Raw genomic sequence first — 16,638 nt, 5'->3', positions numbered from 1 at the left:
GCATTTCCGAAATGGAAAAAGACGGCGTTAAGACAGTCCGCGCAACGGAGGAAGCACTTTTCGAGGTGATTGGGGTCCCACTGCGGACAGTATTTACTCAAGAACAAGAGAGAGAGCTCAGTAAATACCTTCAGAAATGCAGTCTAATGAACCAAGAGCTGACACCAAAAGCAGTTAGAAAGTTGGCAAATGACTGGGCAGAGATGCTTTCTCTGAAAGTCCCCGAAACTTGGGATCAAGAGGTGATGGCTGGTTTTGAGTGGTTCAAAAGCTTAATGTTGCAGACCTCGGAGCTTTCAGCACGACGTCCAGAAAATACCAGCCAAGCAAGAGCGGCTGGATTCAATGCTCCAGTTGTGAAGCAGTTTTTTGAGAACTTGAAGTCTCGGTATGCACGGGAGCAGTTTTTGACTACCCCGAGTGTTGACCTGCGATGAGACAAGTCGACTTACATATGTGCAATCATCATGCATCGTTGCGAAGAAAGGAACTACACTGATACAACAACCCGTCTCATAAGACAGAGGCCAGAAATTCACTCTGTTGTGTGTTTTGAGCGCAAGTGGACAGACGATACCTCCGGTGTATGTCTTTCCCCGCGTTAAAACCCCGGACAAGATGTTCAGAGACGGTCCCCCTGGTTGTGTAGGCCTTGGTCCTCGTAGTGGTTGGATGACGGCGGAAAATTTTGACGTGTCTTTTCAGCAGTTTCAAAAGCTAGTCAGCGCACCTACTGAAACTCCTGTTCTTTTGTTGCTCGGCACTCATGATAGCCCCCTTTCACTGCAAGTCGCCAATTTCTGCACTGAGAAAGGGATCCATCTTCTCACATTCCCGCCCCACTGTTCACATCGCCTTCAACCACTAGATGTGTCGGTTTATAGTCCTTTGAAACACGCTGTTAAAGAGTCCTATGATTCGTGACTTCAGCAAAACCCAGGCCAAAGGATATCAGTGCATGAAGTCGCACAACTTTCGAAAGTGCCATTTATTCAAAAGTTGAATCCTCAGAACATAACTGCTGGGTTTGTCAAGACTTGCATATGGCCATTAAACCCGGACGTGTTTAGAGAGTCTGATTTTCTCCCGGAAAGTGTAACTGACAGAGCTGAACCACAGGAGGAAAGTTTGCGGCAAGCTGAAAGGCCAGCAGCACACGAGGAAGCAGCTAGCTCAACGAAGGAGGCGAGCACTGCCAATGAGTCAAGGTCAAGTTCAAAGACCCCGGAAGTAGTGAGGCTGTATCCCATCACTACCCGTGTGCAGCAGGTTTGCGGTGCTAGAAGGAACGGACGAACCAGGATGCTGACAGTCACATAAGAGACTATACAGCTTGAAGCTCAGGCACAAGCTTCGAAAAAGGCAAAGGTCCCAGCACTCGTCAAGACAGTACAGAAGCCTCGGAAGCAAACAGAGGCAGTTAGTAGAGAGGACAATGAGGAGTTTTCACGTACGAATGAAGGCTCAGATGAGTCACTTCACATCAGGAGTGAGCAGGAAAACGAAGCAATGGAATACAGTCTCAGAGATTTTGTTTTAGTAAAGTTCTCTGTTGAAAAAAAGGAAGTTCTGCAATTTTCTATGCAGGAGAGATCGTAGAAATTAGGAAAGAATGCGCTACTGTGAATTTTATGCACGAAGTGGCGAGAAATTTATATTCACTAAGCGAATTGATAGAGCAGAGTTAGACCAAACTGATATTGAGCTTAGACTCCCAGTCCTTCAGTTCATAGGAGGAACAGGAAGGTAAGTGAGAGGCCTAGTATTTGGATACGACCTCTCTGCCTACAATGTTAAGTGATGAGTTTGTCCATTTATGCTTATATAGTTGAAAATCTGGTCATTTTGTGTTTTTTACGTTGTTTTTCAAATAAATAGCTGAAATATTTATCCAGTCGGGATTACCCCCTACGCTATCCGCTTTCGCCCCGTGGTGGGGGCTATTCCGAACAAGTGAGAGGCTACTGGTTTTAGGGTGGTGGAAGCTTTACCTTGATTCCTAAAATTTTCATAAAATTACTATAGAACGCTTAGTATCTGCTTTCCATTCTCCGTAAAAACCGGGTCTTTTGGTTGAAAAATAAGCTTACAGCAGCAGGAAAAGCAAAAATCGTTCGATATGGCCCCCCTCTCCCCTACAGGTAAGAAAACGAATTTTATTATTTTATTTTAAACTCGTAAAAATATTTCTAAATTGTAAGGGGAGCTGTTATTCTATGCAGATTTTATCTGGACTCGCATGCAAACCCAAATATATTTCTCCAAATAAAGAGAGTTTTATGAGATAATCCCTCTCAATCCTGATCCGAAGGACCTTTCACTAAAAGCAAAGAATTTGGGCCTCAAAATACCCGTTTTAAAACTTCCAGCATACCCCCTTCCCACCCCAAGTTATGGTACTTCACTCTCTATGAATAGCTGGTAAGCAACTATACTACTGCAGGCAGGTTATGGTAACCTCAAACAAATCAACTCTGCCAAATGAAGTTTAGAAGTAATTGCCTTTAATAACTGCTCATTTTGTGTAACATATCAGAGCTGTCACTTAGTACATTCACTGTCCTCGTTTTTTTGGGGGGGTTTCCCAGAAGAAAATTGGGCTTTTCGAAATTTCTCCCTAGGGACATTCGTAAATACGCATACGTTAAACATAAAATACAAATCGTTATTTTCCGTTAACTTTTGCTTTAGGGGGAAAAGTTGGATAGCCCCATTCTCTTTTTGGGAAATTTGGGGAAAACCCGAAAAATTCGGGGACATTGGAAAGACTGCTGTCATTCTTTGGGATTTCTCCCCCAGATATCGAGGTTTAGTTCAGAGCTTGGGAAGTACCTTTGATACCTTGAGATTTCTTAGATTATGTATCATATAAGTTTAAGCTTCTCAAGCATCAACTGGAATCGTTTGAAATTTATATGCTGAAAGAATCGTTACTTTTAATATCAAAATTACAATGATGTAACTTGTATAAACAGGTTTTGTTAGTCAGATCTTAGCAGTGGCAATCTGTTATTACTTCAATATAGTCCCCGAAGCCGCGGCGCGCCGCCGATTTTTAGACTGGCGGGACGCCATAGCGCGCCGATTTTTCTGATTAAAAATAATAATAAAAATTCAACTTCACCAAGCACGTTCCACCTCGAATTTAGTAAGGATTTTTAAATAGTTGGCTAAAAACATACAAGAACAATATGACAAAACAGGAATTCGTTGGGCCGTGTGAAAAGTGTTTATGTTCACCGTTGATCAGACCAAGTAGAATTCTCAGTTTTAGCCACTAGACCCAGGAAAACCTATGTTGTGTTTATGTTTAACATCGTATTGTTCCTAAAAAATCCTGTGTTTATTCATTTCCTTCTTGTTAATAATTTGGGCTAATGTGTGTATAACTTTCAAAGTTTGAAGTTCAAACATCTCTCGTTCATCAAATACATACGAAAAGGAAGTGAAAAAAACAAATAACATCATCGAAAAAACATTGTATACAAGTCAGATACCATGGCTTAACAACACCAACAATTTTAAATCAGCGGTTACATCACTTCAGTTACAATTGATGTAACAAAAGTGAGTTTGTTCACTCTGCCTGGAGCCATTGATCTTTTTGCAGTCACTATCAGTCCTGTCGTGCTAAAAAGCCGTTTAGCTGGGACACTTGTAGCCGGTACAGCCAGAACTTTACGAGCGTAAACTGCCACTCGCGGGATCTGATACTAGCATTGGACATTGGGGTCCCACAGAATGCCGCAAATGGGCTTCTTCTTTGTATCTGCTGAAATAAGTTGTTTTTATAAGGGAGAACACACCTGCACCTTTACCATAGGGGTCCTGCGCTCTACACTACAGGATGAACTAAACTGCACCTTTACCCTCTTTTCTTATCAACACTCAATAACTCCCTAACATTCTTTCCTGAAATAAGTTGTGGATGAATCAAAGTAAGTGTGCTATGATAACTGGTCAAAAAAAAAAATGTAATTAATTTCAATATATATATTTATATAATAGCTATAGTTAATATACCAAGCGAGAAACTGCCACAAATGAACATCGATAAATAAATGAAGCCCAAAACGAACAGAAATTACAATAAATAACCGAGTCAAACTCACAGAAATTAACATAAGAAATTAACGAGCAGAAATTAACATAAGTTGGGCTCAAAATCTCTATGGCTTCCCAAGGCCAGAACATAATTTGCACTTTACTTTAAAAAAAATATAAATGTTTTTACTTTTATAACTTTAATAAATCAAATAATATTAACATTCTGATTAATAAATATCAGTGCATGTAACTGACAATGAATATTCATTTGTATTTTTTTTCAGTAAAGTGCAAATTATGTTTTGACCTTGGTAGGGCATAGGGATTTTGAGCCGAACTTATGTTGATTTCTGCTCCTTTTGAGTTTGACTCGGTCAGTTATTGTAATTCCTGTTCGTTTTGTGTTTCATTTATTTATTGATGCTGATTTGTGGTAGTTTCCCGCTTGGTAAATTATTTGATTTTAATTTTGCTCATTTTTTGTTTAATGAAATTCTTTGTTTTTCCTTGAAAAACTTATTTAGAGGAAAAAGTTTTTTTTTATTAATTTCTTTCGATTAAATGTGGACAAAGTCTTTTTAGGGATTAAGAAAATAATACATTGAAACTTTTCGTTCTTTTAAGAATGATTATTTCGGTCTGTTATTTGTATGCTGTAAAAAAAATTTCAGCAATTATTAACAACATAGACATTTTTAAAAATCTGGACTGAAATAGTAGTGTTTAATTTAATTTCATACCTCCTCTAGTTGATCTGAAATGGAAAAGTTGATAACATTCGAAAAAAAATTTGTTTACTTTCTTTAATAGCTTGCATACACTTACGCTATTTGGATTTGGTCAAATTTTAAGAGGAGAAGAAGCCCCGAAAGTTTGAACATAATACCCTCAGTTGTTCTTGGGATATTGTTGAGATGACTTATTGGTACTTAGCATTAATACAGTGCTTTTTAATTTAATCTTGAAGAAAAATTTAATTTTAAAAAATAAAGGCAATTTGGTAGTGGGGGGTGGTAGGGGTATTAGTTTCCCTCCAATCACTTTCGACTATTAAGAAGTACATCAGCCCATTCTATTTTCAATAGAGTAAGCCCTTTTCAAAGTCTCTACGACAATAAATTTGATATGAAGTGTCCTGGTCTAAACAACAACAACAACAAAATTATACACTATACCCGCATCAATCTCTATTATAAAAATGTCAAGCCTTCCAATCATTTTTGATTATTAAAAAGTATAATAGGCTTTTCGATTTCGAATCGAATGATCCCTTTTTGATTTTATACGACAACGCTTTCTATAAACACCTTATATGCCCCTAGGGAATAAATGACAAAGCTGACCCTGAGGGCTGTGTAAGTGGTTGTCATCGTCTATGACATAATTTCCAGAACTTTCAACTACGCTAAACAAAAAGGCTGTCTCAAAATTTTTAGTGGATGGGTTTTGAGTCATGGTGGGTATGGAAGAGTGGTTAGCTGCCTTACAATCACTTTCGACTATTAAAAAGGGCACGAGCCACTCCAATCTCTAATTGAATGAGCCCTTTCGAAGTTTCTACAACAACTTCTTCGATATGAAGTACCCTGGTCTAAAAGAAAAATTATTAAATAATACATTGTGCCAACATCGTTCTTGTATACCCCCAAGGCATAACTTAAAACCCTTTCCCTAAGGGTTGTGGGGGAGTAACCTCCTCAAAAAACATATTTTCTCTCTGGAAATCAGTTGCTATGAACAAAATAGCTATATTAAAATTTTGATTGAGTGTGTTCGGGGAAACGGTGGGTGTGGAAAGGGTGTTAGTTCCCTTCCAATCAATTTCGACTATTAAAAGGGGCACTAGCTATTCCAATTTCAAATCGAATGATCCCTTTTCGAAGTTTTTACAACAACTCTTTCGATAGGAATTGCCCTGGTATGAAAAAACAAACAAAAACAATTAAATACTACATTGTGCCAACATTGTTCTTTACTTAGGCAGCTCGATTGCGCTGCCTATGATGACATCCTGAATTGCCTAATGCTCTTTTACCTACCTCTTTTCATCCGAAAAATCAGAAAGAAAAATGAACAGAATTTTAAAGTGGAAGGTAAAATTTTTGCTTCAAGAAAAATTTCTTCTTCTCTTCGAACCGATATACATGACGAGCAGTATTTATCTTTAATAAACAGATTAGCCGGGATGACGGTTGAAGCCTGGATGTCGAAACCGATAACCAAAAAAGAGAAAAAAACAGCGGCGTATTAGTGACGCCGCCGCCGGCAGAATCAGCAGAGGCATCAGCGCACTGCTGCACGCTCTGCGGCGCGCCGCCGACTTTTCGGCGTGGCTTCGGGGTCTACTTCAATACTCATAAAGAAAATGTTGCTGACTCGTTGTTTGACCCCGTTTTCCTCGAAAATTGAACTGCTGTTAGTCTAGTTAGAACGATGTGGGCGCAATGTATTTTTCTTTTTTTTCTTCAGCCGGGCACTTCGTATCGAAGGAGTTGTCGTAGAAACTTCGAAAAGGGTTCATTCGATTGGAAATTGGAGTGGTTAGTGCCCTTTTTAATAGTCGAAAGTGATTGGAGGACAACTAGGCCCCCCTCGCCCAGCATTCCCCCAAACACATCCAATTAAAATTTTGAGATATCCATTTTGTTCAGCATAGTTGATTTCCAGATAGAAAATATGTTGTTGAGGAGGACAATCCCCACAACCCACGGGGCAAAGGTTTTAAGTTATGCCTCGTGGGTGTGTACAAACGATGTTGGCACACTGTAAAAATTAATTATTTTTTTTTTCCCTTAAAGCTGGACCGTCCCCACAGAAGTGGTCGTCGTACAAACTTCAAAAAGAACTCATTCAATAGAAAATTGAAAGTTCTAGTGTTCTTTTTAATAGTCGAAAGTGATTCGAGGGCAACTAGCCCCCCACGCCCATCATTCTTCCAAACATATCCAATCGAAGGAGTTAGATGGCAAGTTTGTTCAGCGAAGTTGATTTCCAGATAGAAAATATGTTATTGAGGAGGACACCCCCCACGAACCTAAGATCAAAGGGTTCAAGTAATGCCCGGGGGGCATATAAGGTTTTTATACAAGGCGTTGTCGTAGAAACTTCAAAACAGGCTCATTCGATTGGAAATTTGGAGGGCTAGTGCCCTTTTTAATAGTCGAAAGTGATTGGAGGGCAACTAGCCCCCCCTCCCACGCCCATCATTACCCCAAACACATCCAAACACAAAATTTATATAGACAATTTGTTAATCGTAGTTGATTTACAGATAGAAAATAGATTTTTGAGGTGGACACTAATAGGTTTTTGAGGAGGACAAATGAATGTGCATTGTCAGTTTAATATACATATACTGATATTTAGTAATCAAAATGTTAATATTATTTGATTTATTAAAGTTGTAAAAGTAAAAACATTTATATTTTTTCGTAAAGTGCAAATTTTGTTCTGACCTTTGGAAGGCATAGGGGTTTTTCGCCCAACTTATGTTAATTTCTTCTCGTTTTGAGTTTGACTCGGTTAATTATTGTAATTTCTGTTCGTTTTGGGTATCATTTATTTATCGATGCTGATTTGTGGTAGTTTCACGCTTGGTAGATTATTTGATTTTATTTTTGCGTATTTTTTGTTTAATGGAGTTCTTTACTTTTCTTTGAAAAACTTTTTTTGTGGAAAAAGTTTTTTTAATTAATTCGTTTAAAAAGAAAAGTATTCCTCTTTGTCATATAATTGGATTTTTGAAGCTGTAATTGCTCCACAAGGACGGACGTGAAAAGGTTCCAAAGATCTGCTTAAGTAAAAATTCCCTCAGACTTAGGAATGGGATGCATCTGCCCTTCATTAGCACTCTGTGCTAATTATTAGACGAATTTCTTCTGATTTTCAGTTTCTATTTTTGTCGAAGTGGCAAGGGACATTGTTTGGTGCTGATTCAAGAAGAAACTAACATTTCTATTTATAAAATTCTGAAGCTTGCCCGAATCAGATAGAAGTTAGAGAAAAAGTTATATTGACAATTATTTAAACAGTATGAACCATTAGTGCTCTGCTTCCAAACTGAGATGAGACCAGATACTGCTAGTAGAAGTCATGAAGCACTGGGATAACTGTGAAATCAAATATATACTATTGTTTCTCCAATTTCCCTTTCAGAGGCTAAACACAATGATTGTAGTATTTCAGTCAAAATATTTTTGACTCCACAATCCGTATCTTTAAGTATGCTTAGAGTACAAGAAAATTGAACACCTCAGATGTGGTAGTAGAAACTGTCAAATACAGGCTACTTGTCAAACAACGTTTATAAGAAAAACTTGTAAAAAAGAATTTGAAAAGGCAACTGTTGATGGGATGGTCATGGGATGCGAAGAAAGGAGCAACAACAAAGAACAACAAAGAACAACAAAGAACAACAAAGAACAACAAAGAACAACAAAGAACAACAAAGAGCAACAAAGAACAACAAAGAGCAATTCTTTTATTTGTAGACACCCGTGAAGAGCATTTGACAATCTTTAGTATATATATTACTGTTAAATAATATGTTGTATAATAGTAATAATAATTATCATTATTTACTATTGTTATCTAACATCTATAGAAACAAGACTGCCAAAAAGTGGCACTTGACTAAAATTATATACTTTTCAGGCATAGTTTCCGAAGGAATATACAGAAAAACAGGAATCAAATCCCGAATTGAGAAGCTTGAGTTGCTTTTTCTGGCCGATTCTTCGAAGATCCATATATCCAAAGAAGATTTCACTGAGCATGACGTTGCCTCAGCTTTGAAAAGATTTTTCAGAAACCTACCCGAGCCTATATTCACATCTGAGCTCTGCGAAAATTGGACGTGTGCTGAAGGTGAGATTAACTATCAAGTGATAGGAATAGTATTTAGCCTCCAACTACCAGTCAATGCGTAGATTCCACTCTGAAAATGCTTAGTAAAAATTTTCTGTATAAACTGGAAGCACTTTACTTACGTACAAAAAGCAAGTTTTGAGAAATAGGCCTGTTTAGCGAATCAAAATTCGTGGGAAATTTGGGGTTAAACTTTGTAAACGATAAGAGACACTATCCTTCATTCAACATTTGCAGAATTCACGAAAAAGAAACAGACGCATAGAAGGTTATAGAATTGTAAAAAGTTTTCGAATATTTGAAGGGGGTTAAGATTTTACATTTTTCAAAAAGAACAAATAAAGGATTTGTGTTTTATTTTGTTTTCTAAGCTGTTAAGTCTAGCCTAACATTAAATAGTAAACCTAAAATGTACTGCAAAAAGATTGTTTTTATTGTGGTTAATAAAAGCTGCGAATAGCCATCAACTGCATCCTTTTAAGATGCGTTTTATTTTTTTGTAATTCAGATCATTTCTATGCGAATGAGCGATTCATTGACTTTTTGAAGCTTCTAATAATAATAATAATAATAAAAAGAAAAAACGTAGAAATAGTCTAGATCCGTCTTCTAGGTGAAGCACTGTAGTTTAGTGATGAAAAACAGAAGATAAAATTTCTCTAGTCTGAATATCTAGAATTCACTTGGATCCTCCTTAAAATTATTCAAATATATAAGTCAATTATATAAGTCTTTTCCAATTGCAGTTCTCATTTCTTGAGCTTAATGTTATTCTGTTCTTGTTTTCGTTCTTTTGAGTGATTGACTTCAGGTTTAGGCGGGCTTCGTTTTTCCTCTGGTTATTACACAGTTTTTATTTATTTATTTTATCATGCTTTATTTATGCTTTATTGTGTTCAAGAAACACTTTCTATGTCTGCGTGTATAGCTGTACCTATGGAAGCTTGAGTAGTCTAAAGTAAAACAAAAGAAGAGACAGATTATTATTTTACTTGTTTTTTTAACGTAAATGAAAAGGGATAAAAGAAAGAGAAGATTTTTGAAGTATTCAGTATTAAAGTTAAGGGAAGTAACTTCCCAATTGTATGGTTCCAAAGTTGAGTGATTACAATCGATTCCCTTATTTTTTTTATAATGGTGAAAGACAGGAAAACCGTTGCAAGACCTCCTATCCATAAAATTTGGATGATAACTTCATTGCGATGTTTGGTAAAAGCGTGATAGCACAAGAACTCAAGATAACGCCTGCAAACCAATCGTCAAACCTACTAAACTATTATTTTATTTAGGATCATCTTAAATAAAGTATTCTTTATTATGCATATTTTTTGCGCATGAACCTATTAAATAGATATATATTAGTAGAAAGGCCTTATTGACTCCCACGACTCACCCCTGCTGCCACCTACAACTTTTTTTTACATAATTTATTCAAGGATTATCGATCGAGTCTAATGGGGGTCAAGGTCAATCGATCTGTTGTTGTTTGGCCACGTGTAATGACATGAGGGTGATTTACCTAATCGGGGGGGGGAATTATTGATTCACGAAAGGGGAATTAAGAAACAAACATGGCTTCTTTGTTGTTTGGCTAACCTAACCTGAGAAATTGATTTACATAATCGCTAGGGGAATGTATTGATTCACGAAGGGGAAATTCAGAAACAAATATGGCTTCATTGTTGCTTGGTTAGCCTAACCTGAGAACTTGATTTACATAATCGCTAGGGGGATGTATTGATTCACGAAGGGGGGAATTAAGAAACAAACATGGCTTCATTGTTGTTTGGCTAACCTAACCTGAGAAATTGATTTACATAATCGACGGGGAAATTATTGATTCACGAAGGGGAATTAAGAAACAAACATGGCTTCTTTGATCTTTAGGCTAACCTAACCTGAGAAATTGATTTACATAATCGGCAGGGGAATTATTGGTTCACGAAAGGGGAATTATGAAACAAACATGGCTTCTTTGATCTTTAGGCCTGAGGGATTTTTTCGTTGTTGTTGTTGTTTTGGACAAGTGCATGCTAGGGATGAATGTCAATGTGTCCAGGAATAGGAAACCAGAAGTACATGCATCCTTCTCAGCCAATCAGCGAGTCGGATACATCCTCCTTCTCAGCCAATCAGAGAGCTGGTTACATATGGTTTTCCACCAGTTACATAATAATTCGTCCTTGAGATTTCGTATATAACGGGCATGCATTGTGATTAAATTATCAGAAAGTATTTTGATATATTTCAAACAACAATGGATAATATTGATGAATTAGAAGCCTTGGCAACTTCAATTTACCATGTAAGTTCTGATTTAGTACATTTTTTATTTTCAAAATAAATTATTTTCCTTGGTCACCCTCTAGTATATTTAGGTAAGTACCCCTCCCCCACAAACCTAACCACCATGCAGTCTTTATACTCACTAGGAAACATAAAATATGTTCTTTTTATTACCTAAACCCCCTCAACCCCCCCCCCACTGTTTTTACAGGTATAATTCTTGCTAATAGAAATATTTCTCTTTTTTCAATAAATTTATTCTTTCTGTAAGCCTATCAAAAAGTGACAATCAACTTCTGTCTATCCCATAGCTATTAATAAACCGTTTCCATTTAAGCCACCACCGCCGTTTACTTGACTTAAGAAAAATTTTATGGAATGATTTAAACAGCTGACACCCCACAATTGCACTTCCTGCTTGTTAATACTTTACGTTAGCGACTTAAACAAAAGTTTTAAATTATAAAAAGGATTTGTTTCCCTCTTTATCAAATTAAAATGGTTTTAAGCAAAAAGAGATTGCTGTTTATTAAGCTTTTGGATTCTTAACCTGTATTTGCTGGAGAACTGGTGAAACGGGTTTATTTCCAAAAATAATTACTAACAATATATTTAGGACATTGATGAAAGGGGGGGGGGTTTGACATGCCTCAATTCTATCGCCATTATTGTAAAATGAAAACAAAGATTTGCATGAAAAGTAAGGTTAGGTTGGGATGTCTATGAATAAGCCTTTTTTAATTAATTAAAATAGCAATTGATTTCTGAGTTCAGTATATTTTTACTTTTTGCTTTACTGAAAATGCTGGCGTAGGGGGCCTTTCTAAGTGATAAATGCTTTTCTAGACAAAATTATGTGGATGAGGATACTAACTTTCTTTCTGTAAAAGGGGTGAAATTATTTTGATACTAACTTTGTTCCCTTTTTAAGGCCAATTATGAAGAATGCCCGTCGCCGCCACCTAGTAAGAGAGCAAAAGAGAGTGAGGCAGCCCCTTCACTGCCAGCTCCCATACAGTCTGGGCATAAACCAAAAAGAGAATGGGTCATAAGGATGGTGAACCTCGCTGGCTCATCTATGCAAGCCCAAGCCATTACTGGCACAGCTGCGCAAGAACATAGCGCTGCCACCCCGTCCGCCCTCCAACACGCACTACCTGGACCATCCGGCACCCAAGTGCAGCCAGGATTTGCAAATGTGATCATTTTTTCCTACCTATATTACATAAATATATATATCTATTTCTTCCAATGTTTTTTAGTCTTTTCTTTTCGCTATTTTTCAACCCAATATAAACTTATCTCAGCGAGATATTAAAATATTAACCCCTCGCCCCCCCCAACCATTGTTTTCTCCCCCCTCCCTCGGAGGGGGGAGAAAACATTTCCAAATCCTGGCTGCACTTGGGTGCCGGATGGTCCAGGTAGTGCGTGTTGGAGGGCGGACGGGGCGGCAGCGCTATGTTCTTGCGCAGCTGGGCCAGCAATGTCATGGGCTTGCATAGATGAGCCAGCGAGGTTCACCATCCTTCTGGCCCATTCTCTTTTTGGTTTATGCCCAGACTGTATGGGGGCTGGCACTGAAGGGGATGCCTCACCCTCTTTTGCTCTCTTACTAGGTGGCGGCGACGGGCATTCTTCATAATTGGCCTTAAAAAGAGAAAAAATTTAGTATCGAAATAATTTCCCCCTTTTTACAGAAAGAAAGTTAGTATCCTCATCCACATAATTTTGTCTATAAAAGCATTTATCAATAAGAAAGGTCCCCTGCGCCAGCATTTTCAGTAAAGCAAAAAGAAAAAATATACTAAACTCAGAAATCAAATGCTATTTTAATTAATTAAAAAAGGCTTATTAATAGACATCCCAACCTAACCTTACTTTTCATGCAAATCTTTGTTTTCATTTTAAAATATTTGCAACATAATTGAGGCATGTCAAACCCCCCCCCCCTTTCATTAATGTGCTAAATATATTGTTAGTAATTATTTTTGGAAATAAACCCGTTTCACCAGTTCTCGAGCAAATACAGGTTACGAATCCACGAAATTAATAAACAGCAATCTCTTTTTGCTTAAAACCATTTTAATTTGATAAAGAGGGAAACAAATCCTTTTTATCATTGAAACCTTTTGGTTAAGTCGCTAACGTAAAGGATTAACAAGCAGGAAGTGCATTTGTGAGGTGTCAGCTGTTTAAATCATTGCATAAAAATTTTCTTAAGTCAAGTAAACGGGGGTGGTGGCTTAAATGGAAATGGTTTATTAATAGCAATGGGATAGACAAAAGTTGATTGTCACTTTCAGATAGGCTTACAGAAAGAATAAATTTATTGAAAAAAGAGAAATATTTCAATTAGCAAGAATTATACCTGTAAAAACAGTGGGGGGGGTTGAGGGGGTTTAGGTAATAAAAAGAACATATTTTATGTTTCCTAGTGAGTATAAAGACTGCATGGTGGCTAGGCTTGGGGGGGAGGGGGAACTTACCTAAATATACTAGAGGGTGACCAAGGAAAATAATTTATTTTGAAAATAAAAAATGTACTAAATCAGAACTTACATGGTAAATTGAAGTTGCCAAGGCTTCTAATTCATCAATATTATCCATTGTTGTTTGCATTGTGTCAAAATACTTTCTGATAATTTAATCACATTGCATGCCCGTTATAACTCATAGTGGGGATGAAAAGAAGGCGTGTAAAGGGGTGCCTACACATTTTGTAAAGAGCAATTTCAACATGAGCGTGCACAAACACTTTGTAAAAAGTAACCTAGTGACAAAAGCAGAAGTGCTTGAAATTCGCTCTCTACAGCATAAAAATTATGCTTTGAGAGGGGAAAAGAATGCAATCTCGTGTATATCCGACAAAGTCTATGTGCTCGAGAATGGTGTGAGTGTCGTACCCCACGGCCACTACCGTATTTCAGACCGAGTTGAATGCATAGACTATCGCAATCAACTTGGTCTGGATAAATTAACCTAACCTGAACTAACCAATTAACCACCACCACCACCAACCCATTCATAAATTAACTAACCACCACCAACCCGTTCATAAATTAACTAACCTCAACTAACCCAACCCCAACCTAACCTGTAGCAGCAGCAGTGACCGGACAACTATTGTGTACAGTTTTTTCCACCGCGGTTCCCGGGGGTTGGGGGGTCCCGCCCGCGGCCGGCCTTCGGCCCCGCGACCCGGGGGGGGATCCCACCTTTAAGTTCACTATAATGTTCAACTGTGCTAGTTCATGTTCCAAGTGTTTTTTGTTGTTGTATAGAAAAGTGTTATTGTACAGAAAAGTGTTTACAGACAATAAGTGCTGTTGATGTTGTTGTACAGAAAAGTGTTTAAAGACAATAAGTGCTGATCATGTTGTTGTACAGAAAAGTGTTTAAAGACAATAAGTGCTGATGATGGACAAAAGTGTTTTTATTGTCCATAAAGTGTTATCACTGTTCTTGTTGAACAAACAGAGTTTTCATGTTGACAATGAAATTTTGTCAGGTTCTTGTTGAACAAGTGTTATTTTTATCATTGTTCATGTTGAACAAATATTTGTTTTCATATTGCCGAAATAAATGCTGCCATGAAATATTGTTTTTGTTGTTCTTGAATAGATTTATCTATGGGAAAATTACTACTTATTCATTGAACACGTATGATTTACAGTTAGTTATAGTCTGACTGTTGTCAACAGCATGTATCAATTTAAAACACCCTTCAGATCGTTTCTGTGTGGTCCCTCAATATCGGGGAAAATAACACTTTTAGCTAAAATAATTCAAAATTGCGATAAAATGTTTTTGTAAAAACCGAAAAAAATCTACTATTGCTACAGTATTTGGCAGGAGTCCTATGATAAAATAAAAGCTAGTGCCACAACCATACCAATACAATTCATAAAAGGACTCGGTATTTTCACAAGTATTGAATCGAACTCATGGCTGATTATTGATGATTTGGTTGAATCCATTGAACAGTTCTCGCAGGAAATGCAACAATTCTTCACTGTCCGATCTCATCATGAACACATTTCCGTTACTCTGGTTCTACACAATCTGTTTCATCAGAGCAAATGTATGCGAACCCTTGCTTTGAATTGCACTATCTATATTATCTGTCGAGTCGTGCGTGATTATAGCGCACGCCAAAATCTCAAAAAAAAGATATAACCACGCCCCCCCAAAAGTCTTTTTTCAGCGTAAACTCAGGCGCCTAGCAAGCCCTACGGTTAATTTTTTCTGGATCTTAATCACAGCACGCCCGAGGATCTTCGTGTAGTCACTGACATTTTTTACAATGAAATTACAGTATATGTTCCAGTGAACAGTAGAACAGGCTATTAGTTTCCATTATGACACTGAAGAAAATACGCGAACAGCGGCATTTATTTTCCGTTTTAAGCACTTCAAAACCCTTTCTTAGGAACGCCATACTCAAATATGGTGTTGACAATGATTTCATTAATCTAATATCTGAGCTTTTTTTAAATTTGACTGAGGGCAATGTTCAACTGCAAGAAAGTGTTCTACAAGAGACAAAGCAACATCGTTCCAATGTACGTGCCTTGGCTTTTAAAAACAAGGGGAACAAATGTAAAATAAAACGGCTCCTTCAAGCAGGCGGTAGTTTTTTCACACTTTTACTGCCAATAATTTCAGGTCTTGTAAACAGTTTTCTCTAGAGAACGGCTAAACCATATAAATTGACACCATTTGAACTTTTCCTCTTGCCCGTCGAACTTTTTGAAGACAATCTAAGCAAATTCATTAATGATGAGAATATTGCCGATGACAAAAAACTGCTTTTACTCCAAGATGCGTTGCGACGTTTGGAAAAACATAAACCTTATCGTGAGAGACCCGTCGCTATCGCCACTGATCCCTCTAAACAGGAAACATCTCAAGATTCTGCACAATCAAAGGAGAAGGAATTGAATTCAATTGTATCGAAAATTGGAAACCTATTTCCAGTCACCTATCGAGAACAGAGTAAAAGAGTATTATCTTATCTCATGTTGGAAACTGATGAACATCAAGTTCAAGTCGATAGCACAGGGAAACGAATTATAATTCTAAGAAAAAGTTGTAATCTAGTTGATTTAATTTGTAATATGGTGAAGAATCGTAAAGTACTTTTATCCTTTGACAATAATCTATACACCTTTCTAAGTGTATCAAACTTCCCCAAAAGTCTTATTGGCAATAAGCAAATTCTAAAGAAACTAAGAGAATATAGTCCTCCAACACCAGCACCAACACCATTTAAAAAAGAAGAAGAAGATTCAATATTTTAAAATACTATCACCACTGATTTTACAACACCTGTGGCTGCCAGTCAAAAGTGAAGACGAATTGATTCATCCTCCAGTGTGCAAAAGGGGAGTGGACATTACACTACGTGTTTATGTTCAAAATGAATGAAGTTCTGAA

The 16,638-nt window shown here is 37.3% G+C and overlaps 1 protein-coding gene across 4 annotated transcripts in view; it reads left to right on the top strand.

Moving 5' to 3' along the window:
- Window positions 1-16,638, top strand: part of LOC148955139 (uncharacterized) — a 110,361-nt gene that overhangs the window by 52,056 nt on the left and 41,667 nt on the right. For all 4 annotated transcript variants that reach the window (XM_089100493.1, XM_089100509.1, XM_089100501.1 and 1 more), the window contains exon 5: window positions 8,701-8,913. In XM_089100493.1, the coding sequence (XP_088956619.1) occupies window positions 8,701-8,913 (213 nt within the window). The remainder of the gene's footprint in view (window positions 1-8,700; window positions 8,914-16,638) is intronic.

Source organism: Artemia sp. Qi Xiang Cuo, chromosome 2 (genome assembly GCF_049724085.1).
Source record: "Artemia sp. Qi Xiang Cuo chromosome 2, ASM4972408v1, whole genome shotgun sequence".
Lineage (NCBI taxonomy): Eukaryota > Metazoa > Arthropoda > Branchiopoda > Anostraca > Artemiidae > Artemia > Artemia sp. Qi Xiang Cuo.
Note: the sequence above shows the minus strand (reverse complement) of the source record. Positions and strands in the feature narration are given on the sequence as shown.